Genomic DNA, 17,740 nt, shown 5'->3' on the forward strand with positions numbered 1-17,740 from the left:
TCAAGAGACAGCCCCTTTGCCAGACTGCAGCCAGGAACTCTCTACTGCCCAATCCCTGACGGCTATTCTGTCCTGCTCACCCCCACCCCAGCTCTGAGGCCAGGAGTGGGGAGGGAGGCCCTGGCTGGCTCACTTCCTCTCTCATTGTCTTCCAGACAATGGGCAAAGTTCCACTGAGTCACAACACCACAGACCCAAATTAGGATGGGTGGGGGGAACTGTGGGGAAGGAAGCTGTCAGCACAGCCAGATGACCAAAGCAGCCTGGAGACCAGAGAACAAGGGGACATGGGCAGCATGTCAAAGCAGCCTGGAGACCAGAGAACAAGGGGGACACGGCAGCTTGTCAAAGCCAAGGTGTCCAGGCAGTCCCCACTACCCCAGGCTGGACACTGGCCTGACTCTCAAAGGAAGGAACAGTTGTCAACAAGTCCCTGTCCCTGCACACAGAGAGGCTGTGAAGCCCTCACTGCATAGGCTGTTCACGTGTGCATCTGTACCGGAGACAGACACTTAGGCAGGCAGCTTCACAAGTGTCCTGCAGATAAAAGCCTAGAGGAGGGAGGTCTGTACAAAGTATGAGGGAGCTGGTGAGATTACCCTGCTGGGGACAGGAGAAGGTCCTAGGCTGCCAGTAGCGTGGCCCTGGCTGCGTGGCCCTGGCTGCGTGGCCCTGGCTGTGCCCCTCCCACACCACACGCAGCTTACGCACACACCTTGCTCATCCACGACTTGCGTTTGCACATGGCCTTCCTCCTCTTCACAGCCTCCCACAGACGCCTCTGACCTGCAGGGAAGGAAAATGAGCCCAGGGATGTCAGAGAGCTCACACGCTCGCCCAGAGACTGCTGTCCACCTGACAGGCTTCCTCGGTTCCTAGCGGTAGGCCCACCATTAGATACGGCTCAGTTGCTCAACCAACCAGAAATTTCATTCACCCAATCTCTGCATTCTACTTCTGGATGATTCTCAAACTGGGTGGAGGTGTTTTCTCATCAACACTGAACAGTCATGGTGGGTTCTTTAATTTTCACTTATGAATTGTGTGTGTCAGTGTGCATGTGTAAGCCTTATGTGGGCAGGTGTCAGACCCCTGGAGTCACAGGCAGTCGCAAGCTCCTTTAACAGTCCACGCTCTGAACCATGGAGCCATCTCTCTGGCCCCATCTAAGAGTTTTTGTCTTCCTCTCTCAGTGTAGATCTCTTAGCATTGAGCCCACGGTTCAGAATGAAACAGAAGAGACGATTCTACACTTAGAAAAGAGACACAGGAAACACAACCCATGAATATCTAATCCGATGCAAAGGGGAAGGACTAGAAAACAGACCTGGTAGCAAAGGCCTGCAGTCCCAGCTACCAGGGATTCAAGGTCATGGTCTGCACAACTAAAACAACAGGTTCAAGGCTATTCTGGGTAACTTACTGAGACTCTGTCTCAAAACACAGAGCGCAGAAAGGACTAGAGCTGAAGTTCAGCAGTGGAGCTCTTGCCCAGCATGTGAAAGGCCCGGGTTCAATTCCTAGTAGCTCTTTAAATAAGAGGGGGAGCGGGAGTCTGGAGATGTGCTCACGGTCAGAGTGCCTGGGTAGTACAGGCAAGATACTAAATTCAATACCCAGCACTGGGGGGAACGTCAGAAAAGGTGTATGCAATTAACCCTGAGCGGCCATTCTCCTCAAATTCTAACTCACATTTACACTACAAACCGTTCCCAGGGAACCCTGTGAACAGCACCTCTACTGATACCTCCCCCTCATCTCAGGGGCTCTGGGTCTTGGGGTGATAAAGTTCTAAGCAGCCATGACAAAGGGATTCTTGGTGTGCTGGGCCACGCTAACGACATAAGGCAAATGGTCAGAGGATATAGCAAGGACCAAGGGCTACCTACCAGGCCGGCCCATGCCAATCTTTTCCAGGTCCTCATTCTTGACATACTCAAAGTGGGACAGACGGGTAACGTTGAGGTCATCGCGAAGCCTCAGGAAATACTGCTGAAGCTGCACCTCGGACAGCAGCTCCAACAGCCAGCCTGTGCCCTCCTCCGGCTGCATGCTGCTGCTCCCCAGCCTCTGTGGAAAAGGAAGAAAAGCTGAGGGGCCAGGGGATGTAAGCAGGGGGCAGGAGACCTGCCCCCTGGCTCACCACATTCTATAGAACTCAAAGCACTTTCTTGCTTTCTAAAACAGCTGAAATGGGGCAGTTGAGATGAGTCAAGACTGGTTGAGTGAACTGAGATCAACCTCAACACTCAGGGACCTTGGGAATCACAGATTAATAGTATCAGTCAACTTACTCCAAAAATCCCACTTAAAAGTTGGGGTGGAAGCCGGGTGGTGGTGGCGGCGGCGCACGCCTTTAATCCCAGCACTCAGGAGGCAGAGGCAGGCGGATCTCTGTGAGTTTGAGGCCAGCCTGGTCTACAGAGCCAGCTCTAGCACAGCCTCCAAAACAATAGAGAGAAACCCTGTCTGGAAAAACAAAAAAAAAGTGGGGTGGGGTACAATGACCCTTTGAGATCCAACCACTGGAGCCCTCATCAGACCCCACAGAAAGATCTCAATCCAGTCCTCACTGCCTGACATCACCAGGCCTTTCCCACTGATCCCTGGGCAACACCCAGGTGCCTAGAGGGCCTTAAGATGAAGAGACGAGTGGGAGGTGTGGGCTGGAGAGGGTTTACAGATATCCCAGGAAACGGGAGCTCACCTCCCATAAACAGCTATCACAAGAGAGTGAGGCCCAGTACTTTAACTAAAACTTATCAGTTTTGCAGTACCAGATCTCTAAAGTTGTATGAAATCTTATCCTCAAAAATATTTTGGGGATGGCAACATAGGCCAGCTGTCTGGTTAGGGGCCAGGTGACCCCTCCTGAACCCGGCACACTCTCAGCACAGATGCAGTAAGAGGAATGGGACCAGCATGAGCCTCCTGCCCCACAGCATCAGCAGGGTCCAGGCTTTCTCTGCAGCTCAGGGCAGCACAAAGAGCAACCGACGGGAATGACAAGCTCTCGGTTCAAACCCTGGCTCTTCCACCAAGGAGACTGGGTCAGGCAGCTAGCTGGGCTAGTGGGTGGCTTCCAAACTTTAAGCTGTAGCTCTTTATTTGGATGGTTTTCTAAGGGACTGAATAAGCCTCCAGATAGAGAACATTTTTGTTTGTCATAGTGGCGGAGAGAGGATGAGAGCTAGTGACATTTAGTAGGCAATAAGGGTTAAGAACACAAGTTATGGGGGACATTCAGTCTGGACAGAGCGGTCACTGCCTCTAAAGAGAAGAATTACTACACTTATGGCTGGCATTTTGTGCTCAGTATTTCAAGAGGCCTCCAGGAAGACTGCAGACTGTGAATAAAGGTGTGGAATCTCTCATTGGTACAGATTGGATTTGTCACAAACTTACCAGATAAAGAATTCCAGATAAAGTGTTTCAGCCAAGACCTGAAGATCATGAAAAATATGGCGGGGAACCCCAGCACCCTCATAAACTGCACATTGTTACAAGAATAAAAAGTACAAAAAGGCGTCCATACTGGGAAAAAGACAGTCAAGATGCTTGGACTACAGAAGCACATAGCCCTCAAATTCACAAGAACATCCCTTCAGTGGATGCGGAGTTGAAAGTGGTTAAACACTTGAAACGCATCCAGCCCCTGGAGCTGCCACAAGGACTTCCCACAGAAGAGACCATGTCTAGCACATGCCTCAAGAGCACTGGGGAATTGGTATCACAGCAACATCTAAGTCCTGATGCCACACAGCTGCAGATTACAAATTGCAGTTACTGAGGAACTAATTAAAGTGTATTTCAATCAAAAAAAAAAAACACACACACACACACACACACAAGCTATAAGCCGGGTGGTGGTGGTGCAGGTGCATGCCTTTAATCCCAGCACTCGGGAGGCAGAGGCAGGTGGATCTCTATGAGTTCGAGGCCAGCCAGGTCTACAAGAGCAAGTTCCAGGATAGCCTCCAAAGCCAAAGAGAAACCCTGTCTCGAAAAACCAAAAAAACAAACAAACAAAGAACACAAGTTATTCTGCAATGCACAGAACAGACCCGAACACAAATTCCACACAACTTAGTTCATGCAGGTGAAAACCTTTAGAATGACCCAAACATTCCATTTTACATCTAAACAAGAAGATGCTTTTGTAGTTTCAATGTGGCCTGATTTTGCTGCAACTGTGTAAACTGTTTACCATGTAAACTGAGAAAAATTCTACTCTATTAGGAACATAACAAATGTCCACTGTAAAGACTATACCCTTATTATCTCAAAACTCTGAGTGGCTCCCCTGGGGTTTCAGCCTCTTTGCTCCCTCTTAATTCCTCTAGCAAAGGACAGAATACATAAAGTGTTACAAACTACTTTCCTCTTATTTCTCCATGTCTTACAGTTGGCACCATGTTTATTGAGCCTACATATACTAAAATGTAACATCTCTATTAATTTTAGTTGTGAAAAGAAAATAATATATTAACACTTCAGAACTTTATTTTGGGGCTGGAGAGATGGCTCAGCTCTTAAGAGCACTCGTTGCTCTTGCAGAGGACCCAGGTTCAATTTCCAGCATCCACATGGCAGCTCACAACCAATCTTAACTCCAGTTTCTGGTGATCTGACTCCTTCTTCTGGCTTCCTCAGGCACTGTACACACATGATGCATAGACACCCATGTACATAAAATAATAAGATAAAATAAACTTGAAAGAACTACAGTTGCTATGCCAGTTCTAAACATTTAGCTCTGCTGACTCATTCATCCTCAACAAAACCATCTGTTTGCAAACCAAGTGTGGAGCTAAGCAGATGTGCACCACTGCTCTCCAGAGCAAAGCCCAAAGGTGCACAGTGAAAAACCATTGGACCAGGCTCCACCACTCACTCACTTGGCCCTGGAGCAAAGTGACCCCAATGGCTATGTGGCAGGACTTCAAGATGAGGAGCGACTGGCCCTATCATGGAGAAGCAGCCATGGGTCTTTTGCTCCTCCCACACCCTCAAGCCCTAGGACCCCAGGCTCCCCAGTCTCTTCCCTAGACTCCAGACAATAGCTCAAAGTAATACCCTGAAAGTCGGGGAGGGTCAGTGACACCCAGAGGCCCTCCTGATGCTACTTACAAAGCAGCAGCCTGTTCCCCTTCTTGATGGACTACCCAACCTCTCTGCTCAGCTGGACACTCCCCTCCCTGGTCCCCAACCCAGGGACCCAGCAGCTGTGAGGGAGGAGAGACATGAAGCCTAGGAAGAACACTGGCATCCTGGTGAAGAAAAGGGAGTCAGATGGAGGTTTGGTCCTGTTTCCACTGCCAAGCCCAGAGTGACCTCCCTTAAGTCTCCCTCCAGCCCAAGTTTCTTTGTTTGTGAAGCATAGGGCACTAGAGCAGTGACTCCCAGCTCAGACAGTCTCCAATTTTGCGTGTTTGGCTCACTGCATGGTAGGGAATCTGCACCAGCTGTGTATAATACATGCGGTTCCACGGCCTCCATGTAAGCACACGCTAGACTGATCACACAGACACAGACAGACAGGCAGGCAGGCAGGCAGGCAGGCGCGCACACACACACACACACACACACACACACACACACACACACACACACACGAATGAACGCAGCAGCTAGAAAGGAAAGCACATCAGCCTACACTCCCATCAAGCCTCAAGACGGTGTCCCTCGGCCATGCCCACTACTTGCCTCTCTGTAAAGTGCTACTGAGGAGCTAACCACCTCCACAGCCAGCCCAATTCCCACCCCCAGCCCCCCACTCACTGTGTACAGACGCCGCCGCAGTCTGGCCAGGAGGGGAAAGGAGAGCTCAAGGCCAGGGAACCGACGGGCTGCCGGCATCTCCACGAGCTGAAGCCTCTAAGCAAGTCAGAGGAGCTATGGCCTAGATCTAAGTGGGCAGGCAGGGGCCTCAGCTTCTGAGTTTTAAGCTCTGCCCAGAAAGGAAACTGGCCAGGGGGTGGGGAACCTGTCCTAGGAATCCCCCAAACCCCACACAGGGAAGAAGAATGGAGTGGTGGTTGTGCTCCTCCACAGCTGGCCCCAGGCTGGGTCCTCTGTCCTGTCTCCTCTCAGTGCAGCCCTCACAGCTCTAGTCCTACTCCCGGCGGCGGGCGGGCAGGCTTCCCCCACTGCTGCTTGCCCGCCTGTCCTCCTCCTTCCCTCCCTCCCTCCCCAGCTGAGCGGCTCTGACACCGGCTGAAAAAAGACCTTTCTGACTCACTGCCAAGAGGACAGCAGGAATGGGGGGGGCACTCTTCCTCCCAGCACTGGCCCTACTGACTCCCCATACACAAGGCTCCCTGTCTCTAGCTTCCACTGCAACCCTTACGGTTGCAGACAACTCCTGAGAGTTCAGCATGGGGGCTGAGAACCAAACAGTACAGATAAAAAGGGATTACAAGCCCCCATAAGGGCTTTTCTAGATCTACGGGGACTTGAATGCAGCCTGAATTGGAGGCTTGGACTCAAGAGTCTTTCCTGGATCCTGCAGACAGATCCTTCAAAGACCCTCCCCCATACACGTCCCAACCTTGGCTGGATGTCTCTGGCTCAGACCCTAATGTGGTCCTGTTACCCTGGTGCCCGATGGAAATAGGAGGCCGGCAGCCTGCCAGAGTGGGACAGTCCAGCCAAGGGGCAGGGGGAGTCTCCACCCCTCCTGGGATCGCCTTGTGTACTACCTACGACAACCAGGGTGCCTACTCCCCAGATTAGCAGGCAAAGATCCAAGACTCTCTCCAAATAAACAAACATGTCCCAAGTCCTCTGCTGAGATGCTCCTACCTCAAAGCTGTAAAAACTCAGGCTGCAGGATAGATCCTGTACAGCACTGCACACACATAACAACCTCGGCTTAGGGGGGCTCTGGAGGCACTCCATCAAGCCCCTGTGGGCCCCCCATATTCTTACAGCTGACAAATGGTCCCTTGCCCCTCAGGGGTACCAGCTGCTCTACACCCCCTCACTGCAGCTCCCAGATACACCTGACAGCTGCAGGAAGTCCTCTCTGCTCCCCAGATCCCAGCACCATCCCCCTAAGCCATGTGTAAGGAGTCCCTGTTTCTTGTACACTACTCTCTTGTCCCTGCCCAGCTGGCTGCCAGTTCAGAGAGCCACAGCTGGCTCATGGGGGAGGCAGCTAAGGTTGAGAGTTTTGGGGAGTCAGCATCTCACAGTCTCTTTCCAGGTTCTCTTCTAGTATTTGAACTCCCTGGTTGGAAGGACAGCCATTTCCTATTCTGATTGGGGCAGGGGGTGTCCCAGTAACAGCCTTTCCCCACTGCCATCATTTGTACAAAGACTGTGGACTGCCAGATCCAGCCTCTCTCTGGGCTTTAGCAAATAGTCACTGTGAGGACTGAGGTCAAAGCTAATGGTCAAGGCAAGGTCGGGCTGAGGATACACGGTCACTGCCTTTCTCCACAGGTTGGGGAGCCACACCCTCAGACTGGAGAAGGCTACAGCCTAGCCTCCAGAAGATACGACCTGAAGACGGCCTGGGCCTGTCAGTAAACTAAACACTTTATTTCCTCTACTGCAAATTGAGGCTGATTAGAATGGTCAATGTAAAAGCTAAAGGCATACCCCAAATCCACCAGACCCCATGCCTGGTCCTTCCCTCGGTGTCTAGGTAAGAAGAACACCTGGCAGCTTACCCAGAATCCAGCTGTGGAGGCTTGAAGAGTGGCGACATACGTATATTGTCGGTCAGAAGCCAGATCAGTTCTGGACCTCTTCCTCGCCTGGGAAAACAGCCCTGACCTTTCTGCCTCTCAACTACCACACATTTCCCTTCTCCTGCCAGCTACTGCCCTCTCCCGGCTAGGAAAGAAAGTGCTTAATCTGTAAGGGGAAGGAAACGGCCCCGTGAATACCGTGCCATTTCCCAAAGCACACAGGGATATTGGGTTGATACACATACTCAACAGGCCGGTAAATGGGAACGCCCAAAACACAGCTTCTTCCCATAACAGAGTGTACTCGAATACAAGTTGTGTTTCCTAGTGTTTCCTAGGCTCCTAGCCTGCAATGCAGGAAGCCCAAAGGGTAGCTTATTTGGTCCCCTAGCGATTCATGCTCACTGAGTCAGACACCAGCATCAATAATTCACCACCACCGTCAGTCAGACATACACACACACACACACACACACACACACACACACACAGTGCCTCCTAGCCCTAGGGATTTGGGAGGTGAGGGATGGGCCGGAGAGAAAAAAGCACAGGCACCTTGGACTCTTCGGAAGCTCAGGATACAGAGAACTGGGCCCCACAAATCGCCACCAGATGAGGCCTGAGCTCCATTACCTGCTGTCCCTCCTCGCCCCCAGCAAGGCGCTGGTAAGCAGACCTCTCCCCCATTGGACCCAAAGTCCCACAGTTGGGGTTGGGAGGGAAGCGCTGCTGTGCTGCCCGCAGCGCCCCCGCCCCTCCAGCGGCACCCGCAGCAGCACCAGCAGCGTCACTCCCCTGCGTCGGGAGGGGGGGGAAGAGGCGGCGGGGGCGGGCCTCCAGCATCCTTCAGGAGGGGAGGGGCTGCTAAAGCGCCTCGGCTGGAAAGGCTCCAATCCGGGCACCTGCATGAACTCCCAAAGGCCCAGGTCTACAACTAGCAGGTTATCACAGCTGCTGCTCCGGTTGGGTCTGCGGGTATCCCCTCCCCATAGCCTCCTCCCCCAGTTTCTATTTGTCTCTTTGTAGAGTTGCCCCTCAAGCAGCTAACCAGCAAGCAGTGACAGCCACGACCCTTAGGATGCCAGAGGAGAGGCTCAGAGGCACTGCTCCTCTGCACTTCAGGACTCCTCCAGGACTCAAGCTCCGGAGCCACCAATTAGGACCTCGGGGACCCAAACACCCTGCTACTTAATAATATGGGAGTCACTTAAGAAGCCACAGAAGCCTGTCTCTTACTTCATTGAGTCCCTCCTAGCAATCTCAAACATCTTCCTCCATCCTCCTCAACCTCCAAGTCTACTCCACTCCAAGAATGCTTGGTGCCCACCTGCTGGGCAGGCCTACAAGTTCTAAACTCCCTAACCCACTCCTCACCCCGTCAAGGAAGCCACGTCCCGACCAACTGCCCATCAGTCTGTCTGTCGTCCTCACCCCACCCCCGAAAGGCTGACAGACCCAGACAACCTTGCCCAGACCCGCACATCCCATTGCCCTTAGCTGTGAGACAACACTGGGCCTGAGCATGCTAAGCAGACCAGTGCACTGGGGCCAGACTGTTGTGACTTCAGCCTTGGAGTGCCCAGACTGCTGGAGAAGCTGCTCCAACACATCCTGGGAAAGGCTGCTTCCCTGAACCCTGGGTAAGGTTATGGCCAGCTAGCAAGGAAGTGCCACTGCTTTTTCCTTTCCTCCACCCTCAGGGTTCCAAGGTAACACACACACACACACACACACACACATACACACACACACATGCGCGCGCTCTCTCTTATGCGCACGCGTGTGCGTGCACACACACACTCATTCCTATGGCATCTGAGGCATCCTCTGACTCCTTCCAACCAGGTATTTAGAGCTCAGCTAAGTTCAGGGCACTCTTCCCCTCCCTGGGATGGGGCAGAGAAGAGAGTCATGTAGATATCCCTGCAATCAGTCCCCAGGCAAAGAAAAGAGACCGAATGAAGGTCTTATTCAAAACAATCCACAGAACCCAAACTACCTCTGAGATCTGGGTACCCAGTCCACATACATACCCTCCCTGTACTTCACTCTCCCCCTTCTCTCTCCATATCTCATAACTAAAAGGAGCCACCCACCTTCCTGCCTCTCCAACAGACCTAGTGAAATCACAAATTCACACTGAGAAGTAGACATGACAAGCAACTTCCTATCAAGAGGGTTTTGCCCCCCCAAATTAACAATCTACCATATTCTTGGGAATATAGGCCAAGCCAACAACCAAGCTTCCCCCTTCCCCTTCTTCCTCTCCAGTAAGCACGGGAACAACAACATACTAGGGAAGAAATGGAGACCCGCAGCTCCTCCCCAGCCACAGCCTTCTCTCACCTCCCATACGAACCCCACCAAGTCAGATCTGCTCAACTCACCTCTATGTGTGCAGGGCCCAAGCTTCTGGACCAAGGCCAGGCTGGTTCCCCTCAAGACCTCATCCCAGAGGGGACTGTACCAGGCAACCCCACACCTTCAGGTCAGCGTGGTATGACATCACTGGTCTGAGGAGGCAGCTGGCCAAAGGCCAAGGAAGAGAAGGGAGTGATTCAGACACACACCATGGTTGTCCACACCCTTTCCATCTCCAGGGACAAGGGGCCTACTCACCCCCAAGGAGGTGGCTAGCTGAGATCCCGTGGTTGGGCCAGGCTGAGCTATTTTCCCTAGGGATATTGGGCCCACAGACCAAGTCTGAAATCCTTCACCTTCCTTCTTGCTCCCCTGTCCCCCCTCTCTGTAGCTCTGGCCATCCTGGAACTCACAGAAATCTGCCTGCCTCTATCTCCGGAGTGGTGCAACTAAAAACATGGGCCACCACTGCCTGGCTCATCTTCCTTCTTATATTTTTAAAAAATATTTTACTTGAAATCTAATTAACGAAATAATGTTTAGAGAATTAGAGAATATTAAAGCATGCACTGTATTAGAATGTAAATAGCATTCCTGACTTTTAAGATAGGTTGTCTTTATAATTACTATATCCTTTTTGAGTGAAATTCATTCTCTGAGCCTTTGCATTTCTTTTACTTCTGTTATTTTATTTTTTACAACCCACTGAATCCAGTTAGTGCTGCCCACACGCTCATGGGTCTGAGCATCCACTGGGGTATGAGCAACCTACCAGTAGCCACACCCCACACCCCAGAGGAAATGACTCTCCATCCCTACCAGCTTCTGTTATTCTCCTTCTTAACTGCTATTTCTAAAGACTTTAAACCTCACCCTTCCTTCTTTTCTTGAATGGTTAATTCCCTGAGGGGCACGTCCTCAGTCCTAGGTCCTACTGCCATCCTACACTGTCTTCACTCGGAAGCTCCTGCAGCTCTCAACTCCTATGTCAGACTTTACACAGTAGTTGCAGCAGGATGATGCCCTGGTACCATAGTCTGCATAGCCTGACAAAGTGGTCCACCCATGCTAACTCCTGCTAGTGCTGCCTACTCCTCCTCCTGATGGCAGCTACTCCAATACCTGCCAGCATCCCAATGGCAAACAGCACCCCCAGGCCAGAAACCACACCCCCAGCAGCAATGACTCCTCCTTCCCTCAGGCCACCACCCACTACTTCAACCTCCTCAGCACTCCTCCCACCTACACCAAATAGATCATACACTGAAGAGCTTCCTTTGTGACACCCAGTCTCTTCAATGTCAAGATGAACTCCTATAGACCTTTAAGACCTTTAGTCAAATGCTATCATTTCTCTAAGTCCCCATTTTTTATCCCCAAATGGCTGCTCCTATCAAGCCCCCTTGTTGTTTCATTGAAGGAATTTCATATAAATAAGAGAACAAAATCATGTGGAAGAACCAAAAATATCTTTTAAAATTATCCATCATGGGGCTGGATAGATGGATGGCTCAGTGTTTAAAAGTGCCAGCTGCTCAAGCCGGGCGGTGGTGGCACACACCTTTAATCCCAGCACTCCAGAGGCAGAGGCAGGCGGATCTCTGTGAGTTCGAGGCCGGGTTGGACTGACAGCCTCCTAAATAATACAGAGAAACCCTGTCTCGTTAAAAAAAAAAAAAAGTACCAGCTGCTCTTCCAAAGAACCTTCATTCAATTTCCAATATCTACATGGTGCTTACAACTGCCTGTAACTCCAGTTCCAGGGGATCTGACACCCTCTTCTGGTCTCTGTAGACACTGCACTCATGTGATGTACTGTGCATAGATATACGAGCAGGCAAAATGCCCACACATATAAAAAATATTATCCATCATATTTCAGTCCTTAAATATTCAGTCATTATTTGTGTAACTGCTTAGGTTAGTATATTATTCTACTTAGGTAGCCATTTGTCCAGGCTTCTAATGTGGTTAGTGATGGGGGAAGTCCTTCTGTGTATATGTTGTCTTATTGGTTGATGAATAAAGCACCGTTGGCCATTAGGGAAGCAAGATAGGCGGGACTAGGAGTTGAGGAGGATGCTGGGAAGTGCAGTCAAGAATAGGGAGTCACTATGTGATCCTGGGAGGAAAGGAGGCATCAGGAGAGTGTCCTCGGAAGGATAAGTCCTTATATAAATATATATGTGTGTGTGTGTGTGTGTGTGTGTGTGTATATATATATATATATATATATATATATATATATATATATATATGGGTTATTAAGTCAGAGCTAGCCATTAAGAAACCATAGCAATGGCCAACAGCTTCATAATTAATATAGTGTCTCGTGTTATTTGGGGCTAAAGCGGTGACGGGACCCAGGCAGGAATCCTACAACAGGTTAGTACCTGGTAAAAGCCAGAACCTAGCAAGACTTTGCTCCATCCACTAAACTTTGTTGCTCCACAGACATTTCAGAACCAAGGACAACTCAGCCAGAGGAGAGTCTGAACCAGCCTTCACAGGAAAGTCTTCTTACTGGACTGCAGGGAAACATCTGGGTTCAGAATGCTACATAGGTAGACCATATGGAGGCCTGAATCTATCAGGATCCCAGCCTTATTGGTGGGCTGGGAAGGGAAAGGAAGAGCAGAGTGCAAGGAGGAGAAAATAAGGTACAGAAGCACTGGACATGGAAACCCTCCAACTGGGGGGGGGGTCTGCATCCTCAGCCTGCACTGAACACCCCACCTGTCGTTCTTGATTATGATCTGTGCTCCGTCAGCTAAAGAGAAGAACACCAACCACAGGCCACCTAGAGTCCTATCATGCTGTTTGATCTCTCCCTAACGGTGTGTGACCAGGGACAAATCCCTACAGCTGTCCAGGTTTCCTGTCCATGTGGGACACACACTGTTACATCAGAGCTTGGATACCAACTTGCAGACCTGTCACCCACTGTCCTGTCCAGGCACCCTCATGGCGCCAAGACCCAGCACATCTCCAGGAAAAAGAGCGGGGTCAAAAGACAATGCAGTCAGCCACTAGAGTCAGCCATTGCCAGAGGTCTTCCAGGGCTGAGCAGGGCCACCCAGCTGGCCACCCTGCCTACTTCTGGCTCTAGCTTTGCCCACCCCCACTCCTTCAGCAATAGTCCAGAGCTGAAGAGGCCTATTGTTAGGCCCTCGAAGCGGGGTGAGGAAAGGAACAACAGCATAGATGCACCAGAGCTGTGCACTGCAGAACACTGACTGTGCAACATGCACTGTCCACACCCTTCCGACCAACGCCCCAGCATCTGGAACATGGGAGCCACTGCAGGCTTGAAGCCCCAGGAGAGTCTGGGGGTAGAAGCATCAGGGTACTTCAAATCCCACTGTATCCTGTGTAGAGAAAACGGGCCAATCAAAGAAACACACCCTGAGCAGAGCCAAAGAAACACACTTTGGCCCTGCAACCAGAACCAAAGAAATGTACCCTGACCCTGAAACTAGTGCAAAAGGAACACACTTTGTCCCTAGAATGAGAGTCATTGAAGAAATGCACCCTGGCCCTAAAATTGGAGCCAAAAGGCTAAAAAGGACCAGAAAAAGAAACACACTTTGGCCCTGAAACCAGAGCCAAATCTGACCCTAATCCTGTGCAGAAAACTAACCAATCCTTGGGCAGGAGCTCTAGCCAATCTGAGCTCAGCATTGAAATTGGACCAATCCCTACCCTGGAAAAACTACCCCCGCCCACAAGAATCCCTATATAAACCCTGTGTGTGTTCAGCTTGGCCGGTCCGGCTGTTTCCTTCCAATAAACCCCTTCGATGAGCTTTGGGTGAAGATCTTCTTTTGCACAGCGGCAGAGCAGAAGTGACCCTGGGCAGAGCAGAATGAGCTGGGCTGTAACACTTTTGCCGAGGAAACCTTCCCTTGGCAGAGCCGAGTTGTTACACTCCGCTCTCCTCTCTCCAGGAGCAGAGCTGAACTGTAGCAACTTCGCCCAGGGAAACCTCCTGCTAGAGCAAAACTGCTATAATGGGCAAACATCCCCAGCTAGAAGACCCTCTCCTGCCAGAGCAGAGCCAATACACTTGGGAAACCTTTCCCTGAGGCAGGTCTGTAAGCAGCTAAGCTTACTGCAATCTGTGGTGGTCCTTGCCTCCCACGCTCCAGGATACCTTTCCATCTGAGCTGTGTAACACTCAATATCCTTGGCTCCCGAGCTCCAGGATACCTTTCCATCTGAGCTGTGTAACACTCAGTATTCTGTGGCTCCCGAGTGCCAGAATACCTGTCCCATCCCAACCTGATCCAACCAAAACGCTTACATCCTATCCTGCCTGTTTGACCACAAGCAAACAGATTCTGAATGGGCAAGGGGTGTTTCTGGTTCAAAGCATGAAAGGGGTCATCAGGAGTGGATACCAAGAGGTGAGAGAGAACACAAGAGACGGTGCTGAAAAAGAGGTGATGGGTTGGAAGGAAAACAATACATCTCTGTCTACCTTCCCAACAAAGTCACCAGGTGACTGGCCCTCCACTGACCTGCAGAGGCTCTTCTCTCTCCATAGCGAAGCACACTACTTCTCTGCACAGTATCCCAGGGGCATCACTGACAACAGGGACAGCAACTTCTCAAAACAAGGAGAGCACACAGTAAATGCCAAGATGACAGCTCCCTTCTCTACCTGCTCCAGAAACCTGGAGCCTCCATGCAGCAAAAAACAAGTGATGTTTTCTGGACTCCGCCCAGGACAAGAAAGATGTAAAGACACCCAAACCAGAGGCTTCCAATAAATGGCCTATCTAAGTCACCATAGAAAACTGTCAACCAGCCACCCTCAACACCTAGCACCATCGTTCCCACAAACATCTTCCTTGATTAGAAGCAGACAACAAAATTTTACCAAGTAACAAAGGAAAGCCAAACCTTCACACAGATAACTCTCAGCAAAATACTCAAATTGATAAAGTGTATCCACAAAATAAGAACAGGAGTTTTTGTTTTTAAACCAGGGTAACAAAGTTTCAAAAACAACTGGGTTGTGGAGGTGGCTCAACCGTTAAAGCGCATGCCAGTCTCCCAGCCTGGTCACCTAAGGTCAAGCCTCAGTTTGACCCTAGCAAACAGAGTGGAAGAAGCACCAACCTAAACAAGCTATCTCTGACCTCCAGACAAGTACACGCCCGCATGTGTGCCTGAGTGCGCACGCACGCGCGCGTGCTTGCATGCTTTAAAGCAGGCAGTGGGCCAGGTAGATGGCTGCAAAAGTGCAAGGACCTAACCCTGCATAAAGAATCTGAATCTCGGGCTGGAGAGATGGTTCAGAAGTTAAGAGCACTGGCTGCTCTTCCAGAGGTCCTGAGTTCAATTCCCAGCAACCGCATTGTGGCTCACTCTGATGCACTCTTCTGGCCTGCAGGCTTACATGCAGACAGAACATTGTATGCATAAGTAAATAAATCTAAAAATAAAGTCTGAATCTCACTGGATGGTGGTGGTGCACGCCTTTAATCCCAGCACTTAAGAGGCAGAGGCAGGCAGATCTCTGTGAGTTGGAAACCAGCCTGGTCACCAGAGAATGCCAGGACAAGCTCCAAAGCTACACAGAGAAACTGTCTCAAAAAAGAAGTCCGGCCACAGAGAAACCCTGTCTCGAAAAACCAAAAAAAAAAAAAAAAAAAAGAAGTCCAAATCTCCCAGAACCCACTTAAAGCCAGGCAAGCAACGTGGGATGAGACAGGAGAATCCCTGGACACTGGGCTGGTCAGAGTGGCACACCCAGCATCCCACGAAAGGAGAATGCTGTCTCCAAATAAGGTAGAAGACTAGGGTTGTTCTTTAATCTTCACACATGTACTATGTACAACACATGTATGTTCTCACTGTCACACACACACACACATACACACACACACATGCACACACACACACACACACACACACGCACACACACACGAAAAGAAAAAGAAAGCAGAAAAGAGTGAATAGTCCCACTCCCAACTCACAGCAGGCATGCCTAAATATAGGTCACTGTTTTTTAAATCTAACGTACACACAGTCACAAATGCAGGTTCTAACTTCACAGATAGAAGGCTGACTTTAAAACATTTTCTGCATTTTTTTCCTTTTTCTTTTCTTTCTTTTTTGTTTGTTTGGTTTTTTGAGATTTTCTCTGTGTAGCCCTGGCTATCCTGGAACCTAACTCTGTAGACCAGGCTGGCCTCAAACTCAAGAATCTGCCTGGCTCTTTGTGCACCACCCCCTGAAGCTCCCACCGCCACCACCACCCAGCTGTGTCTGAATTTCTAACAAGCTCTTGAGAGACATCATTGCCACTGCTCCACTAAATACTATCTGAAAGCAAGGTTCTCCTAGCTCCAGAGTAGGGTTTCTTTGTCTAGCTGTGAATTAGAATCATCTGGGTGCTATGAAAATATCAACACTGAGGCTCCATGCCCTATTATTCTAATCAAATTGGTCTAGGCAGTCTTGAAGCCTCTTCAAATGGATCTGAACTCGGGCTAAGAACCACAATCATTTGTTCTGGTCAAACCAATCCATTTTCAAATACTGCATCCATTGTTAATATGACACACTTTTAAAGAAATGTACATGGGCTGGAGAGATGGCTCAGCAGTTAAGAACACTGACTGTTCTTCCAGAGGTCCTGAGCTCAATTCCCGGCAACCACATGGTGGCTCACAACCACCTTGAATGAGATCTGGTGCCCTCTGCTGGCATGCTGGCAGAAGGCTGTATACACAATAAATTAAAAAAAAGGAGGGGGGGGCATTAGTGTTTTGACTTCATGTATGTCTGTATGAAGATGCCAGATCCTCTAGAACTAGAATTACAGTTATAAGCTGCCATGTGAGTGCTGGGAATTGAACCTGGGTCCTCAGAGAGACCAGCCAGTGCTCTTAACTGCTGAGCCATCTCTCCAGCCCCGACATGGCATGCTTTTTAAAAATATTCTCCATGTCATGAAAATAAGCTTGCAGACCTACTTGTTATTCAGATAATTCTAAATGTCACATCTCATTAACATCAGTGGAGAAGAACTGATAACATGCAAAGATAATTATTCTGAGAATCTCCCCCCTTCTTAGATTCCTGCATTTATCCTGAATTTTCAAAAACACCTTTTAATCACAGACCTCCAAGTCTCGACAAGTCATTCCTTTCTGGAAAGAAACTATCTTCCATTGAGCTATGAACTAGCTAATGAGGCAGTCTAGTTTCAACAGCTCTTCACACCACATAAAGGCCCAATATTACCTTAAACTTCAACACTCTTGTGGTTTGGATGTGAAGTGTTCCCAGAAAGGCTCCTGTGTCAAGGCTTGGTCACCAGCTTGTGGAGCTATGGAAAGGTGACTGGATCATGTTGTGTCTGACCTAGTCAATGAATTAATCATTTGATGAAGTCATAATTTGAGGACAGTAGATAAAGATGGGCCTGGCTAGAGGAATTATGTCCCTGAGGGTACGCTTTTGACACTGGTCCCTTCCTGCCTATTTTCCTACCTCCATGAAGTTGGAAGCACTGCTCTGCCATGCCAGACTGCCTCACTATAGCCAAAAAGCCATGGAACCGGCCAAGACCAGATTGAAACCATCAAAGTGTTCCATCCCTTTAGTTGGTTTCCTTAGGTAATTACCACAATGATAAAGTGACTAACATAAGCACAAACTCTGAAACC

The 17,740-nt window shown here is 49.8% G+C and overlaps 1 protein-coding gene across 18 annotated transcripts in view; it reads right to left on the reverse strand.

The window, feature by feature from the left end:
* The window catches only part of Tnk2 (tyrosine kinase non receptor 2), a 40,008-nt gene that overhangs the window by 15,906 nt on the left and 6,362 nt on the right, over nucleotides 1–17,740 (reverse strand). For 4 of the 18 annotated variants that reach the window (XM_040750919.1, XM_040750915.1, XM_021228049.2 and 1 more), the window contains exons 1-3: nucleotides 8,331–8,432; nucleotides 1,890–2,070; nucleotides 716–786 (exon numbers count right to left, since the gene is read on the reverse strand). In XM_040750919.1, the coding sequence (XP_040606853.1) occupies nucleotides 716–786; nucleotides 1,890–2,070; nucleotides 8,331–8,384 (306 nt within the window). In that variant the 5' untranslated portion in view covers nucleotides 8,385–8,432. Of the gene's footprint in view, nucleotides 1–715; nucleotides 787–1,889; nucleotides 2,071–5,781; nucleotides 6,147–7,676; nucleotides 8,140–8,330; nucleotides 8,433–10,084; nucleotides 10,223–17,740 lie in introns of those variants that run through there. The other 14 variants (XM_013114526.3, XM_013114525.3, XM_005071551.4 and 11 more) reach the window with 9 other exon arrangements.

Source organism: Mesocricetus auratus, unplaced genomic scaffold (assembly GCF_017639785.1).
Source record: "Mesocricetus auratus isolate SY011 unplaced genomic scaffold, BCM_Maur_2.0 Super-Scaffold_100008, whole genome shotgun sequence".
NCBI classification, from domain to species: Eukaryota; Metazoa; Chordata; class Mammalia; order Rodentia; family Cricetidae; genus Mesocricetus; species Mesocricetus auratus.